Source organism: Anguilla anguilla, chromosome 9 (genome assembly GCF_013347855.1).
Source record: "Anguilla anguilla isolate fAngAng1 chromosome 9, fAngAng1.pri, whole genome shotgun sequence".
NCBI lineage: Eukaryota > Metazoa > Chordata > Actinopteri > Anguilliformes > Anguillidae > Anguilla > Anguilla anguilla.
In genome coordinates this window covers 19,138,343-19,153,866 of record NC_049209.1, presented here as the reverse complement: position 1 = coordinate 19,153,866, position 15,524 = coordinate 19,138,343, and the positions used below count along the sequence as shown (strand labels likewise).

Here is a 15,524-nt window from a genome sequence, read left to right as displayed (position 1 = left end):
AGAGAGTGAAAGAGAAACAAAGAGTAAACCAATAGAGAACCTGTGTGGAGGAGAACCCGCCATAAGGGTTCTGCTGGTGTGTCAGCCAGTGAACAATGGAGGTGGCGTAGCCCAAGTCAAAGTCAGAAAGGGGAGGCCCAGAGCGGAGGGCTAGGAGCACGTAGGAGGTCATCTCCACTGCTAGAGAGCCTTTTCCAGAAGCCCCAGCATTCTCCCAGTGACGGCCTTGTTCTAAAAAGCAGGCACAGGTAAGAACACATCTTTCTATTTACCCACACATTTCACCCCTTGAATTCATAGAAGTATTCAGAAACATACTGTCACATGTTATAGCAAAAAAAAAAGATTTATTTATTTATTCATCAACATATTTATTTGCAGTCATTCTTTTATAACACTGTTTAATATACTTTTGTCTTATTGCCTATGTCACTTTTATTGATTTTTTATAGATGTTTTACAATTTAAAGCACATTGCATTGCATTCAGTTGCACAAAATGAGCTAAACAAATAAAGATTGATTGACTGATTGATAATATACTCCTTATGTAAAGTCATTTAAATATTATCAGGGTAAAACCTTCCTGTGAAAAACTCTGAACACTTTAGAAATAAGCTGCAGTTTTCAAGGTGCACCTGTCTCTGACAGTGAAACAATGAAGAGCTTCCAGTCCTATTTAAACAGGACCTGTGGTGCTGGAAACTATCAAGCATGAGAGTAAGGGGCAGCTACCTGTGATTATGGCCACTTTGTCCAGACGGTCAATGAGATGAGCCCTCATAACACTGTCTCCAGCCAGGGTGAAGGTGTAGGAGAGCAGGGCAGTGGCGTAGGTGCTGTTGATCTGATCTGAGGCCTGTCTCAGACATGCCAGACTTCTGTGCACCATGGGATCCTTATACACAAAAGAGAGGAGCTCTATATTAAAATGTATAAATATGTGGAAGAATATGAAGTCTGATAAAATAGTACAATATGTACTTGTATGTACAGCATGTTTATTACCATATTCAGTTTTACCTATATTTCACTGAATGTGTTTAATAAAATCTTGGCTTGAACAACTCAGTCATGAACTGCTGGTTAAAGTTGCTTTTGTTGGATTCAGTTGCTTTTGTTTTGTTTTGGTTTTGTTCAGTACTCAGCGACATGGCAAAACAAATCCACAGTACTCCCATGGAGCTAAGTGTAACTCCATATTCCTTCCCTGATTGAGGTTTCAACACAGACTCTGGTAGCCAGTTGATTCTCCAAGATTTTAAATCACAGCTAAGGATAGGATGTTGTGTAACTGCTCGGAATGCAATTTTTTTTCAGATGTCTCCAGCTGGATAAACAATGTAGTTGGCTATACATAGCAATCCCAAATGTATCCATACAGTACCATTATTTTGAAGTCATAACAACCAAAGTTTCTAGTTTTGTCATGATTTTGTGCTGTTTATTGGTCCCAATTGGTTATATAAACAAGACACTTCTGAAATAATCAGAGGAGAATGAAAAGAACAAAAAGATATTACATTAAAGATGGCAATTCTGATTGACCCAGCCAGTGAAAATGCAATGCACTTACTCAAGCTAATTTGAGCACTTGCAAAACTCAAATAATTGCAAAGCAGATGGCGGTTTCTTAGCTGGTAGAGATTGGTGATAATATGGACTCCCATCGGTCCAGGTTAGCTGGAGGGTACTCACAGTGCTGTTAGTGCCCAGCTCAAGGAGAGCAGCTGTAATATAGGCTGTCAACATCACCTCATCACTGACTCCACCCTGTAAGTAGACACAGAACATACCATTGCAATGCATGGGGAGTACTGGAGACAAGCAGAGAAGATACTGTAAGTGTGATAGTGCAGAAGCAAAAATATTCAAAGATCCTTGAAGACAGCAAGAATAATTATGTTCACATTCGGGGAGAGCTAAAATATGTAAGAGAGCATTCTTCACCATACCAATGAGCATACGTGTGTGATACTGTGTGTGCAGTGCAATTGTGTGTGTGTGTGTGTGTGTGTGTGTGTGAGAGAGATACTATATGTATGCACATGCTTATATGTGATTGTGTGTGTGTGTTTGCGCTCACATGTGTGTACGTTCCTGTGTATTCACTTTCAGCTCACCTTCATTCCATTGTGAAAGAGTTTCCCCACAGACTTTATGCAGCCATCTTCTTGTTGCTGATGGTTGAGCCATACTTTGGCACTGGTGATGTATTTTGGGTCAATAAAGATGTATCGAGTTGCACCTCCAAAAGACTTCATCACAAAAGCAGTGAGCCTGGACACACAGATACAGAACAGCAGATGTCAGCCCTAAATCCTTGTGCTAAGGTGGGAGATATGTGTGTGCTTTTGTGTGTGGATTCTAGCCAGTTAGTGCTTAACTATGTCTTAACTATGTTATGGATATAGCTTTGTGTAAACCTTTACTCCATCTGGCTTGCTGCTGTTACTGTAACATTATGTGTGTGTGTATGTGTGTGTGTGTGTGTGTGTGTGTATTTGTCAGTGTTTTATTATTAGCTCTTCATTCATTGAAGTGAGCTTGTATGTGCTGTAACTGGTCTAAGTAATGTGGCTGTCAGCAAAAGCATGTCTTAAAATCTGGTCGCCTAGAGTAGACTTAGTGAAGAAAAAATTATGGATAAGTTTGCACATTTGTTTGAAGTTATGAGTGTCAAGAAATTAACATTTATTATTACATGTATCTGTTTTGGAAGAGTTTTGTTTCTGAGTGCAAAAACATACTGGTGAATCAATTATTTTGTAAAACACAAAAAATATTTGTGAATTTCATTTCATTTGCGTGAGGTTGATATTATTTTTTTTATGATTTCTGAGACAATCAAAACCCCATAGTAATTACACACAAAATTGCACGTGCAGATACTGTAATGGTGGTTGCTGTGTCTGTGCACAGGTGAACTGCAGTGATGGGCCTCCCTCCTCAGTGTGAAGCTGAGGAGGGAGGCAGAGTGAACACTCAGACTGACCAGGTGTTCCCTGAAGAGTCCCTCTGTCCAAAGGCGCTATAGGAGCCGTCATTGTGCTTGTAGTTCAGCTCTCGCTGATATCCTGCAGGAAACAGTGATTACAGAGAAGCTGGAACCCCTCTTTTCTATACAACTGCTACAGAGAACATAAACCATCAAGCTTCATCTTTGTGTATTTGCAATTTGGGCAAATTTTTAAGTTGGATACCGTGGTGATCACTCCCCTATCTACTAGTCAGCCAATGAGATATCTGCTCTACTGCCCAGTCCTGCCCCTCTCACCACTCTCCAGGAAGGTAATGGCCTTGCTCTTGATCTCTGGTGTCAGCTGCTCTGTGGACTCCAGGTACCTGAGGATATAGATGTTGGGGGCAAAAAGCACCATGTTCTGCTCTCCACAGCCAAATGGCATAGCCAGCAGTCTGTCCAGATTCTTTAAGGCACGCCCCATCAAGTCACCTGTCAGAGGGGGTAGACACCTGGTAAACACATATACCCAAATCAAGCCCAACAAACAATCCTGCTTCAACCTCAACACACACTCTCTCATACCCACATCCACATACCCACAACAAACACACACGCACACACATACAAAAAACACACACACACACATCCAAAAACTCCTACACATGCACACACGCAGACACGCACACACACACACACAGCTAGCTATCTTAAAGCCTTAGCTTTGGTTTGCTTGTCACATACCCAACAGAATAGTCAACAAACTGACAATGATTTCAAACTCAATTTGGCCATTCAAAGTCAATGAAAGGGAGACTTTTCGAAAATGGCATGCGGCACCCGATATTATTAAATAAAGCCAAGGCATATTTTCATCTAATCTACAATGATTACAGACAAAAGGGTTTTCTACTTGAGTGTGATTCACCACCAACACCTTTTACTATTATAGAGCAGGATAATGCAGTTAGTATAACAGTAATAACAGTAACAGCAGAGTGATTTTTTTTTCATGGTATTTACAAGAATATGTGTTTCATGATTTTACAGAAACAACTTAAATGGGGGGGGGGGACTCTACATAAAAACAACTGTTTCTATAAAATGATAAAACATGTATGTAAATACCATGAAATAAAAGCCGCTTGTCTGTAATTTTGTCTCATATTCATCTTTTGATCTCAAATCCAGATGACTTAAGTATATTGCAAATGTAACAAATTTCACTTTACTGTTACCACGTTTTTGCACTGTCTAAGCAGGTTAGGTTAAGCAAATCAGGTTAAGTACCTTGCTCAAAAGCACAACAATAAAGTCCAACCTGGGAATCAAAATTACAACTTATATGTTACATACTAAACTACTAAATCTTCTGTTGTTATGATCCTTAGACTTTGATTGTTTAGTGGAATTAATTTACTGATTATCGAAACCTATTTTTTTCAGGGTCACCAGATGAGTGCGGAGCGACTGAACCCACCTATGTCAGGTTTTTTTATCCTGCTGTCCACCAGGGGAAGTCATCCCCACCAGAGTTTAATGAGATTGCAGGCTACCAGGAATGATCATTCTTATCTTGGCTTGCTAATTGTTCGTGTGCTTGAATAACCTGTGCTTATAAGGTGCTTATATTGCGTTCAGCCTGCTCAGCCTTGGCATGAGTTCAAGCCATTGTGTTGCTTGCTGCTTATTTCTCAAGTTGCCTTGGCTTTGTATTGGGATTTATTTATGCAGTTTCTGAACCTTTGTTGGTTTTTTTTTTAGTTTCCTTTTTCATTACTACTTTTATGCCAAGTAAAACCTTTTAGATTTTCTATTTTTGTGCCATCTCTACAGCTGGGTTCATCTAGCTCTAGCCTGGTCTTGTAGTTACAGCCAAGAGCGCTTACCGCAGCGGTCGCTGCTTGATTCCAGACCAGGGCCCAGACCCTGACACTGGGCAATGTAATCAGCTGTAGTGCTTTGCCCCCCCGCCAAGTCTACCGGCCACAGTCCAAGACTGTGGGGCTCATCTATGCACCAGAGCATGGTGCCCATACCCACAAACCAAATTAGCCACTTATCATTAGTCCCTTATCATAAACCAATTTTGTAATGAAAATGTTATGGCCATGATGTCACATGATTACCAAAACCAAATGTTACAATAAATTATTCTGTGGAGGTGCATTATTTTATACTTTTGCATACATGGTGAATAAGGAATTACACTTCAAGTATGATGAAACATTCTATTTCACATGGATGGGTGTCAGTCATGAGCAAATATAATCAGCTTTAAATTCAAATATTAAGGAAATACTCAACTGTGCAGCACAATATCTGTTAAGGTCATAGTCTCCTGATGTTGTAATCCACCCACATACACTTGGCTCACCCCATAACATCTGAACCTAAGATGTACTTAGGTCACACTATTACTACTACCACAGCTACAAACTTTATTAAAACCATTTTGGAGTACTTTGATTAAGATGTTTCAGCTTCCTCCATGTCTATCAATGATCTAGCCGAGGGATTGGCATTTGCACTACATAAAACCCATGATGTAGCTGCTCCATTATAAAGTAAAACAGTTATTGAGAAGAGACTTGCACCTTGGTATACTGAACATACACGGGCTCTTAAACAGTTGTTTAAGCAAGTGGCGTTCCACTAAACTGCAGGTATATCACCTAGCATGGAAAGAGAGCTTTGGTGCCTATAAGCATTCTCTCTCCAATTCAAGGTCTACTTACTTTTCTAAGCTAAAAGAAAATCAGAATAATCCCCATTTCATATTCAAAACATTTGCTGATCTAACTAATAATCATGCAGCAACTAAACCTCAAATTCCAGCTTCTCTTAGCAGTAATGATTTCATTTCATGACTTTCTTTTGCAGTAAAATAATAGGAATTTGAGAAAACATACCTGCTTCCACACTCATCAACAGCAGTTTTATCGATATCACAGAACTGCCTGCTAGACACATAGGAGGACTGGAATCCTTTACTCCCATAATTCTGAGTGAACTGGTCAGACAGAGCTGAATGTGGACATTAAGTTGGTCTTGATTTCACATATAAAATATCCAGAAGGAGGAGAGAATTTACTCACCCAGAACTGAGACAGAAGCCTTGGCAGAACCATCCACAAAAACCTCTGGCAGCTCCAGGGAAACGGCCTTCTCCACAGGTCCGTCTGGACAGAGAGACAACCAACAGGGAGGAAGATTCAAGAACCACACACAACTTTTCTGTCATCACTGTACTGTACTGAGAAACAATCCCACACAGCTGGTAATATTCCTTATTAAGGGGATGATTCCATTGAAGAGTAAAATTGTTAAATAATAATAATAATAATAATAATAATAATATAAAGCGTTTTCATTAACTTCAAATTTTTTTTGAAAAAAAGAAAAAAGTTACATTAAGTTAAATTTACAGTAAAACACTTCCTATAAATTAAGATTGCATGCACCAAACGATTAACTGATGCTTATTTTTTTATATAAACACTATATAATCATGTTAAATTTTCATATAGATGAAAAATGTAAATGTGTTCTTGATTTGTTCCATTATTGCATTGATGCTTTTCTATTTGTAGGAGAGAGGAAAGGGGAGACCTTGAGGACACAGCAGTGCGTTGTGACTGATGGTCTGTTCTGTGCCCTCAGGCTGAAAAAGAGAGAGATCAGGACATTTAGAGAATCAGCCCACATCATAAACACACCCTGTCTAAAACCTCAACATAATACTGTACTCTATAACATAGCTGTACAGTTCCAAACATGGTAAAATATGAAATGGTAAATATACACGTTTCATGTCACTCCGCAATATTTTTCACACATAAATGTATATTGTTGAATAATCTTTACAACATTTGCAGGTAAAAATCTTATTAAAAAAGCAAAATACATCTTTAAAAGTGGATTGTATTAAGTTTTAGTACAAAGATCATTCAGGCTTTTTCAGCATGGGTCATTTCAAATTATTTTCGATCATTCCTATCGGTTATGATAGTACCTGCTTCATTGTTAAGGTTTTTTTCTCCATGTTAAAAGTATTCAATGGCATCATATTGAGATATAATTTTACCTCAAAGAAGCCCAGATCATCTAAACCTATTATTTGGAAGTGAAAATGATTGTGAAAGTTGAAATGTTGAAATAAAAATAATTGTGTTTTAACTTTCAGTGACTAATTGTACAATTGAATTTCTATAAAAACAATTAGTTGATCTAATATGGGGAGAATCAGGAAGGAATGTGAACATGGATGGTTAGTTTAGTGTTAGTTTAGTTTACTGTCATCTAGCACACTGGTGGATGCAGTTTACCAGTTTGCTAAATTAATTATTTTTATTTAAGTAATCCAATCTCATTTATTTTTTCCAGTTTTGCCTTGAGAGTTGGTCTCTCTTGCTGAAAAGCTAATGGACACAGTAATGGACACAGCTTGCTAGCAAGGAAGCAACTAAAAAGGTTCTATAGCTAGCTTGATAGCTACTTGATAGCTAGTAATAATTCTAATTTTAATGATTACCACATTTTCTATATATTTTATACCCACTACTACAAGATACCCCATGGCTCCCCATTAATGTGACCAATTTAATTTGACTGATTTAACTTGGTAGCACAATCATTTTTTTATTTATTTTACTTTTGGTTGCCATACACAACCTTTAGACTTACTGGAAAGTGGAGATAGTGTTATTCTTTTGGGAACGCATTAAACCCATGGGTTGTCAGTTCTTTAATAAATATATGGCCGTGTGGTTTCTCACCTCCACAAGCAGTGTACGGACAACGGTGTCGATTTGTCCCCTCTCAGGCACGGTGACCACCTCATTGCCACACAGCTCCTCAGTGCTCAGGGCTTCTGCACTCACTGTAATGTTCACCCGACCTTAGAGTGCAAAGACAGAGCCTCATGAAAAGCTGCCAGAGGATAGGAGGTCTAAAATGAAAAAAAATCATTAAAAAAAAATCTGGGTACTTCTCAGTTATAGTCCAAACCTATCCAACACACAATGATATTATATTGGCTTTAGAGATAATATATTTTTTAACCAAGAATGTTTTAATTATTATTTTCATAAGTAAACACTAAGCCCAGTGTAGAGCCCATAATGTGCCATGCAGAGGGGGCACTGTGACTCACCCAAAGTGGTTGCCGTGACGACCCAGGTGAAGGTCTCACTCTCCTCGCCACAGAGACATCGCCTGTACTGGCAGCCATCGCACGGCTGGCCTGTGAACTGTGCCGACTCTCTCAGGCTGACATGCACCTGAGAAACAGGAAAACCACTTACAGTAAGAAGGGGAATTGATGATGAGAACAGTTCATTAGCCCATCTAAGCCACATTTCCCCCACTGTCTCTCTTTTTCACCAGTGGCAGTTCTTGGCCTGCTGACAGATCCATCCATCCATTATCAGTACCTGCTTTGTTTCATTTGACTTTGGTAAACTAAGATTGGCAAGTTAGATTTAGTTGTTGTTGAAACTGCTTCATCCATCCGTCCATTATCTATACCTGCTCATTCTGGTCAGGGTCGCAGGGGGTACTTGACCTATCCCAGCATGCATTGCGCGAGAGACAGGAATACAGCCTGGACAGTTTGCCAGTCCGTCATAGGGCAAACACACAATTCAATGACAGGGGCAATTCAGAATCTCCAATTAACCAAGCCTGCATGTCTTTGGACTGTGGGAAACCGGAGTACCCCGAAGAAACCCATGCAGACACAGCACATTTTATACATAGTCCCCCCCATTTCAGGCACCACAGACCAGAAAGGTGGAAGTGATATGGAACCTGAATCAAATTAATGATATGATTCAATATAATAATATAATATCAATACATGGAGGCTGACACAACTCTCTAAGACTGCAAGATAATGATGCCTCCTTCTCTACAGAGGCTTATAAAATCACAGATGGCCACATGGAACATTTGAATTTGCTGAAATAATGTTTTTTTTAAATCCACTTTGTGTATCAGGTATTATGCTTGTCAGTTTTTACACATCTAGTGAACATATTAGTGTAAAAATGAATATATGTCTTTTCTAAGTAACATGATTTTTCTTTAATTTCTGTGAGAAATATTCAATTGACTTATTTGGTTTATTACCCCTATCATTAGCAATCACCTGAGATTTAACCAACATTGGAATACATATATATGCTTTCAATACTTAACCACTCACTCTTTAGATAGAGACATTCTTTACTGATTTTTGGTCGGAACCACAGCAGACCGTGGTATAGCCATGGCTGTGCAGCGAGCAGTGGCTCACCATGATGCACTTGGAGAGGTAGTTGAAGACCGTGGCCTTCAGTGGGAACACCTCTTCGCGGATGACGGAGTACGGTAGTGTCAGGCTCACAAAGAAGGGCTGGAAGGCTGTGAGGCTTGTGCTGGTGGCCAGGCCGAATCCTGCTGGAGAGGTGCAGAACCCGCTTGCTGCCCATTTGGTAATAGTGTCTGGGACGGTCTGCTCCACTGTTACTCTGCCTGAATCTCTGTAAGAAGGGGGAAGGAGAAGGGGGCACAGCCCATCAAGAAATGCAGACTACAGAACAGACGGACCACGCTTACCTTCAACCCTGTTAAGTAAATGATAGCTTACAGCATATAGATCAGCTGATATTGTAAATAGCATTAAATATCCAGATGACTTAAAAATTAGTGAAATTGCGCTAAATTTAAGATACTTATCAATCAGCTATCAAAAGAAATTTAGAGTGCGTTTTCCCAGCACATACTATTTACATTAATAACATTCTTAGATGTGATGGACACAAAACATAAACTACCAGGGGATGTTACTAGTGAGATTGTATATGACATGCCTCAAACTTTTATCTGTCTGTCATTCTGACTTTGACAAAACGTGCTTAGAACAATAAACAAGTTATTAGGCGGAGGATATTCTCATTATAACATTATCTCACACCACAAGGGAATCTAATCAGAATGTCTCCCAATGCTTTCAGTTAACTTTGCAGAATTATGTGCTGTGGACTGGCTGATGTGGTCTCAGAAAATGCGTTCAGATTATTTTGGGATCAATTACTCCTACAGTATGACACCCAAAAACAAAAATCACCACTAAGTATCTCCCTGGGCCATTACTGTCACAAGTGTCCTTTTTTTATCTCCACTGACATTTTTCTAGTACTGCATTTCAAGTTTTTCTACTCTAATTGAAAGAAGAATTGGAGTCATTAATCTGAGCTTCGTTTTACTGGTTTCACTTCATTGCATCTAATAGTACAATTTTTGGGCTTCACATGAAATCAGTCTACTTATAAACATATCTTGTGTGTGAAATGTGCAAATTGTGTGTTTTATTTGTTATGAGAGAAAATACATACCATACCAAATGCATACCAAATTTTAAGCAAAAATAGCTTTGGTGGGGCATCAGGTGACACATACAAAATCATCACATTTTCAGTCTTATGTTCATAATTGAAAAGGGTACTATTTTGTAACACTTGTTGGTAATACTGTAGTTAGTCAGATCTATAACAAGAAGAGTTTAAATAAATAAATAAAGAGTAAATGGTGGAGAGTCGATAGCCCAAGTCAGATATTTATCCTAGGGTGTATCTATCTATCCTTTGTGTGGGTAAATGCTCTCTAGGATGGGTCCCTTGGTCAGTGATACACACCCCACCGGTACCAGCTCCCAGATCCAGGTCTCGGGGAACAACGTGCGAATGGTCTCCTTGGGTGGTTGTTTTGCTCCTACATCTGGAATTAGTTCATTTGGTCCTAAACTCATAGCTGGGAACAGAAGCCTTTCTCCATTAACAATTCAATCTGCCCAGTGTCCAGAGAACAAAAATAAAATAAAGAAAGGAACACATGCAAAATAAAAAAAAAGTAATAATCTAAAAAAAATTTCAGCAAATTAAACTATATTAATTACTAAAGCAAGAAAGCATGATTAAAAGCCCTTTTTCATGCATACCCCATGCAGTAATATGTTCCATAACCATCTCCAAAAGCATCAAAATCTTACAAAAATGAACAAAAAAAATCGAACGAAAATTGAACACAGACATTACACGTGGCCCAATGTCATTGTTGCAACACCCTCCTCTAATTCAGGAAACCATCACACAAGCACTTGCATCCAAAACACATGTAAGCAACTGACTGTTATTTGTTTCAGCTACTGTGCCAGGGTATTGTTAAATTGACAAAGTTGTCAATTAATGATAAAATGAATTCTCCTGATCAACCAGAGCATTGAGTGGCCAGTTATGCGTCACACACTAAGCTGGCACTGACACAGTCTGAATTTGACCAAAGCTGTGACGCAATCAACTGCCCCAGCAGGAAATGCCACTTCAGGCGCTTGAGAAAAACTTTTGGCTTCTAACGCAGGCAGAGCCAGTAAGGTCCTAATGATGGGGGTGCAATCCTCTCTGGTTTAATGGTCCAGGACAGCCATCTTCATGTGTGACTGAGGGTTCACATACAGATGAAGTTTATTTATTCTCTTGTAATCCCTTGAAATGCAGCGTCCTGTTGTTATGACATTACATGGACACTCTCGAGTGATTTGCAGTAGTGGATAACATCAGTGTTGTTCAATAGTGAGACTAGGTGTTTCAATTTGTCCCCCGGTGAATTCAAGGTAAAGAAAAAAATCAAAATACATTTGATTTGCAGTTTGATTTTAAGTTGTACAGTACTTCAGCAGCAAAAGCAAAGAAAAGATCACCATACCTATACGTCCCCCACCAATCGGTCCCCAAAGGTTATGCCGCATTTCAAAGCATGGAACAGGTTTTTTCATGTCTGAGTTTGTCAGGGCCTTAACACCAACTTCCTTTAAAATATGAAAAGTTGAAATGTTCATCACTACATTGACCCAGGCAAAAATCATGTCTGCTAGGCAGACTCTAATAGGATGGCATTTTAAATTATTTACTCAGCACCTTTATTTAAGGTGATTTACACAGATTACATTTCATGTATTATCCACCTACATAGGTGGGGAATTTTTTGAACAACCTCAGACACATATCGTTTGCCACAATAAGTCAAACCAATTATCAGTTTACCTCTGAATGCAACATGCACACACAAGGGAGCCATACAATCTGTACAATGGGAACTCTTCAGTAGAGAGCAGCACTAACCTTGTGGCTTGGAACTTGAGATTACAATTTGTTTTTTAAACTATGGATGTGATGTTTTAGCAATACAATACCACTTAATTTGATCAACTATGTAAAAAGCTGCAGGTAGTATATACATTCAAATTCCAAACCAAAAGCACCATGAAACTGTAGTTCAGCTATGAGTGTCCTTAGGAAGCCAATATGTGGCATGATTCAAGATGCATACCCTAAAGATGTGGTAGACCTCATCATATTGGCCATGAGCATAAAATGGTCGTGGGAGTAGACGGTACCAAACTGCTTCTAACGGGCAAGGGGGAAGGCATGGAGCGGGATCACTGTCTTGGATAATATGTTGATATAGAGACAACTTTTGGACAGGCAACTTCTCATAGACCTGAAAAAGTTCAGAAATAGAAATATTTAAGTGGGAATGTGAGGAAGGAGGGGGCATAATCAAAACGGTAGAGAGCCACAAGCTGCTTGGCAAAAAAGGACCAAATAATATCAAATAATTTCCAATGATTTTTAGTAATTTTAAAATGAATCAATTAAAAAACGTCTCACGTGATGCAAATGTGCCCTCTGTGCAAACGCTCTCCATAGCTCATGGTTGAACATTGCTAGCATATCTTTACAAAGTACGCGGAGGGCTTGTTAATGCTTTAAATATGTATGTAAACATGTTATAAATGGTAAGCTGTTACTTTTTAGTATCAAGATGAGACAGTGTATACGAGGAAAAAAATTAGTGATAATGAGTATTTATTTATTTATTTATTTATTTATTTATTTATTTATTTATTTATTTATTTATTTATTTATGTGGCATGCAACTCAAGTAGCCCATCCCACATGGGATTACAAAACACTGTTACAAAGTAAAAAAAAATAGGTGAAAGAGAAAGTGAGGACAGGATAGTACCCTTGACCATATGAAAATACTGTCTCTGTCTCTGTTGCACAAGCTAAATCAACACTCCCACACAAGGTTAAAATCACAAAGTACACATTCCTTTCTGTAATGTATCCACCCATGGCTGTGATTGGGTCGGGCAGCTCAGGGTCTCTGCTAACCTTCTGTGCACTCAGCTCCTTGTCTGGTCTCATCAGGAGGACGCTCTGGTCGATGGCCCTCAGGGAGCACAGTGACCCCGGCTTGGCCTGTACCTGCAGGAACGCTTTTTCCCCAGGGAGCTCCTGGGAGGAGGAGAACTGGAGGGACACCTGAAACAAAATAAAAACAGAGTAAGCAAGAAGGGACATTACACAAAACCATGCAGTATACCTTGCTGGCCTTTCTGCCATGTTGTGCGGTTGTAGCTTCGGAGAGCACTTACTGAGTGAGACACAGTACCATTTCCTGTGTTGCTTCCTCCTCTCACAGTAAAGGTAAACCAAATTGGTGAAAGATGGTAAGCAAAACAACCTGCTGATAGGTTACCACACTTTGAAATGTTGCTCACTGTTGAGAAAGTAGGTTCCTGAGTGGCTCAGGCTGTAAAGAAGCTCAATCTGGGGCCTATAGTCTCAGGTTTGATCTGGCAGGTGTATGGTAGGTCTAAGTTGTGCAGAGCCCTTGGCTTGCGGTTACATGAGTTTCCAGGTGCCCACATGCTCTACCGGTTAGAAACACACCTATCTGGACTGCAGGGTATAAAACTGGCTTGCAATTTGTGCCTTGCATGAGTGTATACACTTCAGCATTTACATTAAGGGCACCAGATGCTTCAGATACCACTAGACAGTGAAAGGCACAATTGGTTATTCAAAATAAGGGCAAAAAAGGAAAAGATGGGAAATAAATCACTTAGTCTTGGCAGCCATATGGGTTACACACATCGCCCACCCACACTGTTCACTTTATTACACAGCCTCCTTGTCCCTTCTCTCCCTAGAGTCTAAGTAAATAGTGAATGGTAAACACAGTAAGGTTGATCTTATGGTGTGGTTTATAAAAATGTGTGCTGTTCTGGGATATTCATGTTCTTTTATTTTAATTAATTAATTTATTTATTTCTCCTTTATTTTACCAGCTGAGTAGCACAGAGGTTTCCATCTCTTTTTCAAGGGTGTCCTGAGAGTTCTAACCATGGAATGCTTTCTGTGGACCTGTTAAAGAGTGTGATGGTTCTCACTGGAAATCAGGTGGAGTTTACCTTGTTCTTGAAGCACAACTGGATGGGAAAGTTGAAATTGTCTGCTACAACCTCTCGATTAGGCAGCACTGTGTACACCACCACCTGGGCATAAGGGGCCAGATCTTCAGTCTGCTGCAGGGAGAAAGACAACTCCCCTCTCTTAACTGGAACAAAAATGAAATGGGCTGTTTCTATCTGTAAGATGTTTGCCTCTGACACAGTATTACACATCATAACATGATATGGGGGCATAGTGGCCAAGTTCTTCTTTGAGCATCTTAGAAATATAAAGCAGCTGAGAAGAGCAATCATTTCTCAAGAGTATGTCACCTTCTTCTGCATTCAGCGTCACTTTAGAATGCCCGTGCTGCACAACGCTCCCTTTGGACAACACCTGGGTGACAGGAGAGGGGTAAGCTGGAGTCAGCTGAACTGGAGGTGGGCAGTTATGTAATATCAATATCAAAACATCTTCTATCTGGAGGAGATCTGCAAAGCTAAACCAATTAAACTCTTTCAGCCTGATGAACTCCTTCAAGTTCAGAAAGCAAAACTGTATATGTGAATCTGGCAGTGTAAATTTGGAGGGTAAATGAATGCCATAATTAGGCCTCACCAAAATTAAAAAGCCAGAGAAGAACTCACCAAGTAGAAAAAGTCTAGAGTCTTCTTCTCCTTAAGCTCCTCCCCTCGGATGATGTAGCGTGCCAGGACCTGGCCGTCCTGATCACAAGGAAGCGGTTCTTTTGCATGCTGGATGCTCAGATAGCTCATGCTCTTTGAAAAAAATAAAAAGACAAAATGGCCTGCAGAGCACATACTGGGTCCACCCTCTTTACAATGGGCCTGTATTCAATGAGGCAGAAAGAAAAAGAGGACATTTCAATGTTTCAATTTCAAGTTTATTTCTATATCACATTTCATTCACATGTAAATCTAGTGCGCTTTACACAAAATGCAAACATGCATATATGCATATATAAAATAAAGTGAAAAAAACAAAGTGAAAAAATGCATAAAGTATACATAGATAAGCAAACACATTCTTGTATGTACTGCACATATATATGAAATAAAAAGAAAAAAGTGAGAAAATGCATAAGCCATACATAGAAAAGAAAGCACACAAGTGAAAGCTCATGGAAAAAAATGAATAATTTGAGCCCACTCTTAAAAACAGCAAGAGTTGGAGACCATCTTAAGTAATCAGGAAGGCTGTTCCAGCATCTGGGCACATAATAGCAGAAAACAGCTTCAGCTGATCTAGATTTTGCCCTAG

The 15,524-nt window shown here is 39.3% G+C and overlaps 1 protein-coding gene across 1 annotated transcript in view; it reads right to left on the bottom strand.

Moving 5' to 3' along the window:
* LOC118235669 (alpha-2-macroglobulin-like) overlaps nucleotides 1-15,524 on the bottom strand; it is a 29,811-nt gene that overhangs the window by 5,555 nt on the left and 8,732 nt on the right. Inside the window, exons 12-29 of the mRNA XM_035433266.1 lie at nucleotides 14,891-15,091; nucleotides 14,576-14,639; nucleotides 14,264-14,409; nucleotides 13,182-13,331; nucleotides 12,331-12,501; nucleotides 11,707-11,809; nucleotides 10,641-10,755; nucleotides 9,260-9,485; nucleotides 8,117-8,243; nucleotides 7,740-7,861; nucleotides 6,574-6,625; nucleotides 6,060-6,143; nucleotides 3,277-3,453; nucleotides 2,995-3,076; nucleotides 2,123-2,279; nucleotides 1,698-1,772; nucleotides 735-897; nucleotides 41-231 (exon numbers count right to left, since the gene is read on the bottom strand). Coding sequence (XP_035289157.1) covers nucleotides 41-231; nucleotides 735-897; nucleotides 1,698-1,772; nucleotides 2,123-2,279; nucleotides 2,995-3,076; nucleotides 3,277-3,453; nucleotides 6,060-6,143; nucleotides 6,574-6,625; nucleotides 7,740-7,861; nucleotides 8,117-8,243; nucleotides 9,260-9,485; nucleotides 10,641-10,755; nucleotides 11,707-11,809; nucleotides 12,331-12,501; nucleotides 13,182-13,331; nucleotides 14,264-14,409; nucleotides 14,576-14,639; nucleotides 14,891-15,091 — 2,406 coding nt within the window. The remainder of the gene's footprint in view (nucleotides 1-40; nucleotides 232-734; nucleotides 898-1,697; nucleotides 1,773-2,122; nucleotides 2,280-2,994; nucleotides 3,077-3,276; nucleotides 3,454-6,059; nucleotides 6,144-6,573; nucleotides 6,626-7,739; nucleotides 7,862-8,116; nucleotides 8,244-9,259; nucleotides 9,486-10,640; nucleotides 10,756-11,706; nucleotides 11,810-12,330; nucleotides 12,502-13,181; nucleotides 13,332-14,263; nucleotides 14,410-14,575; nucleotides 14,640-14,890; nucleotides 15,092-15,524) is intronic.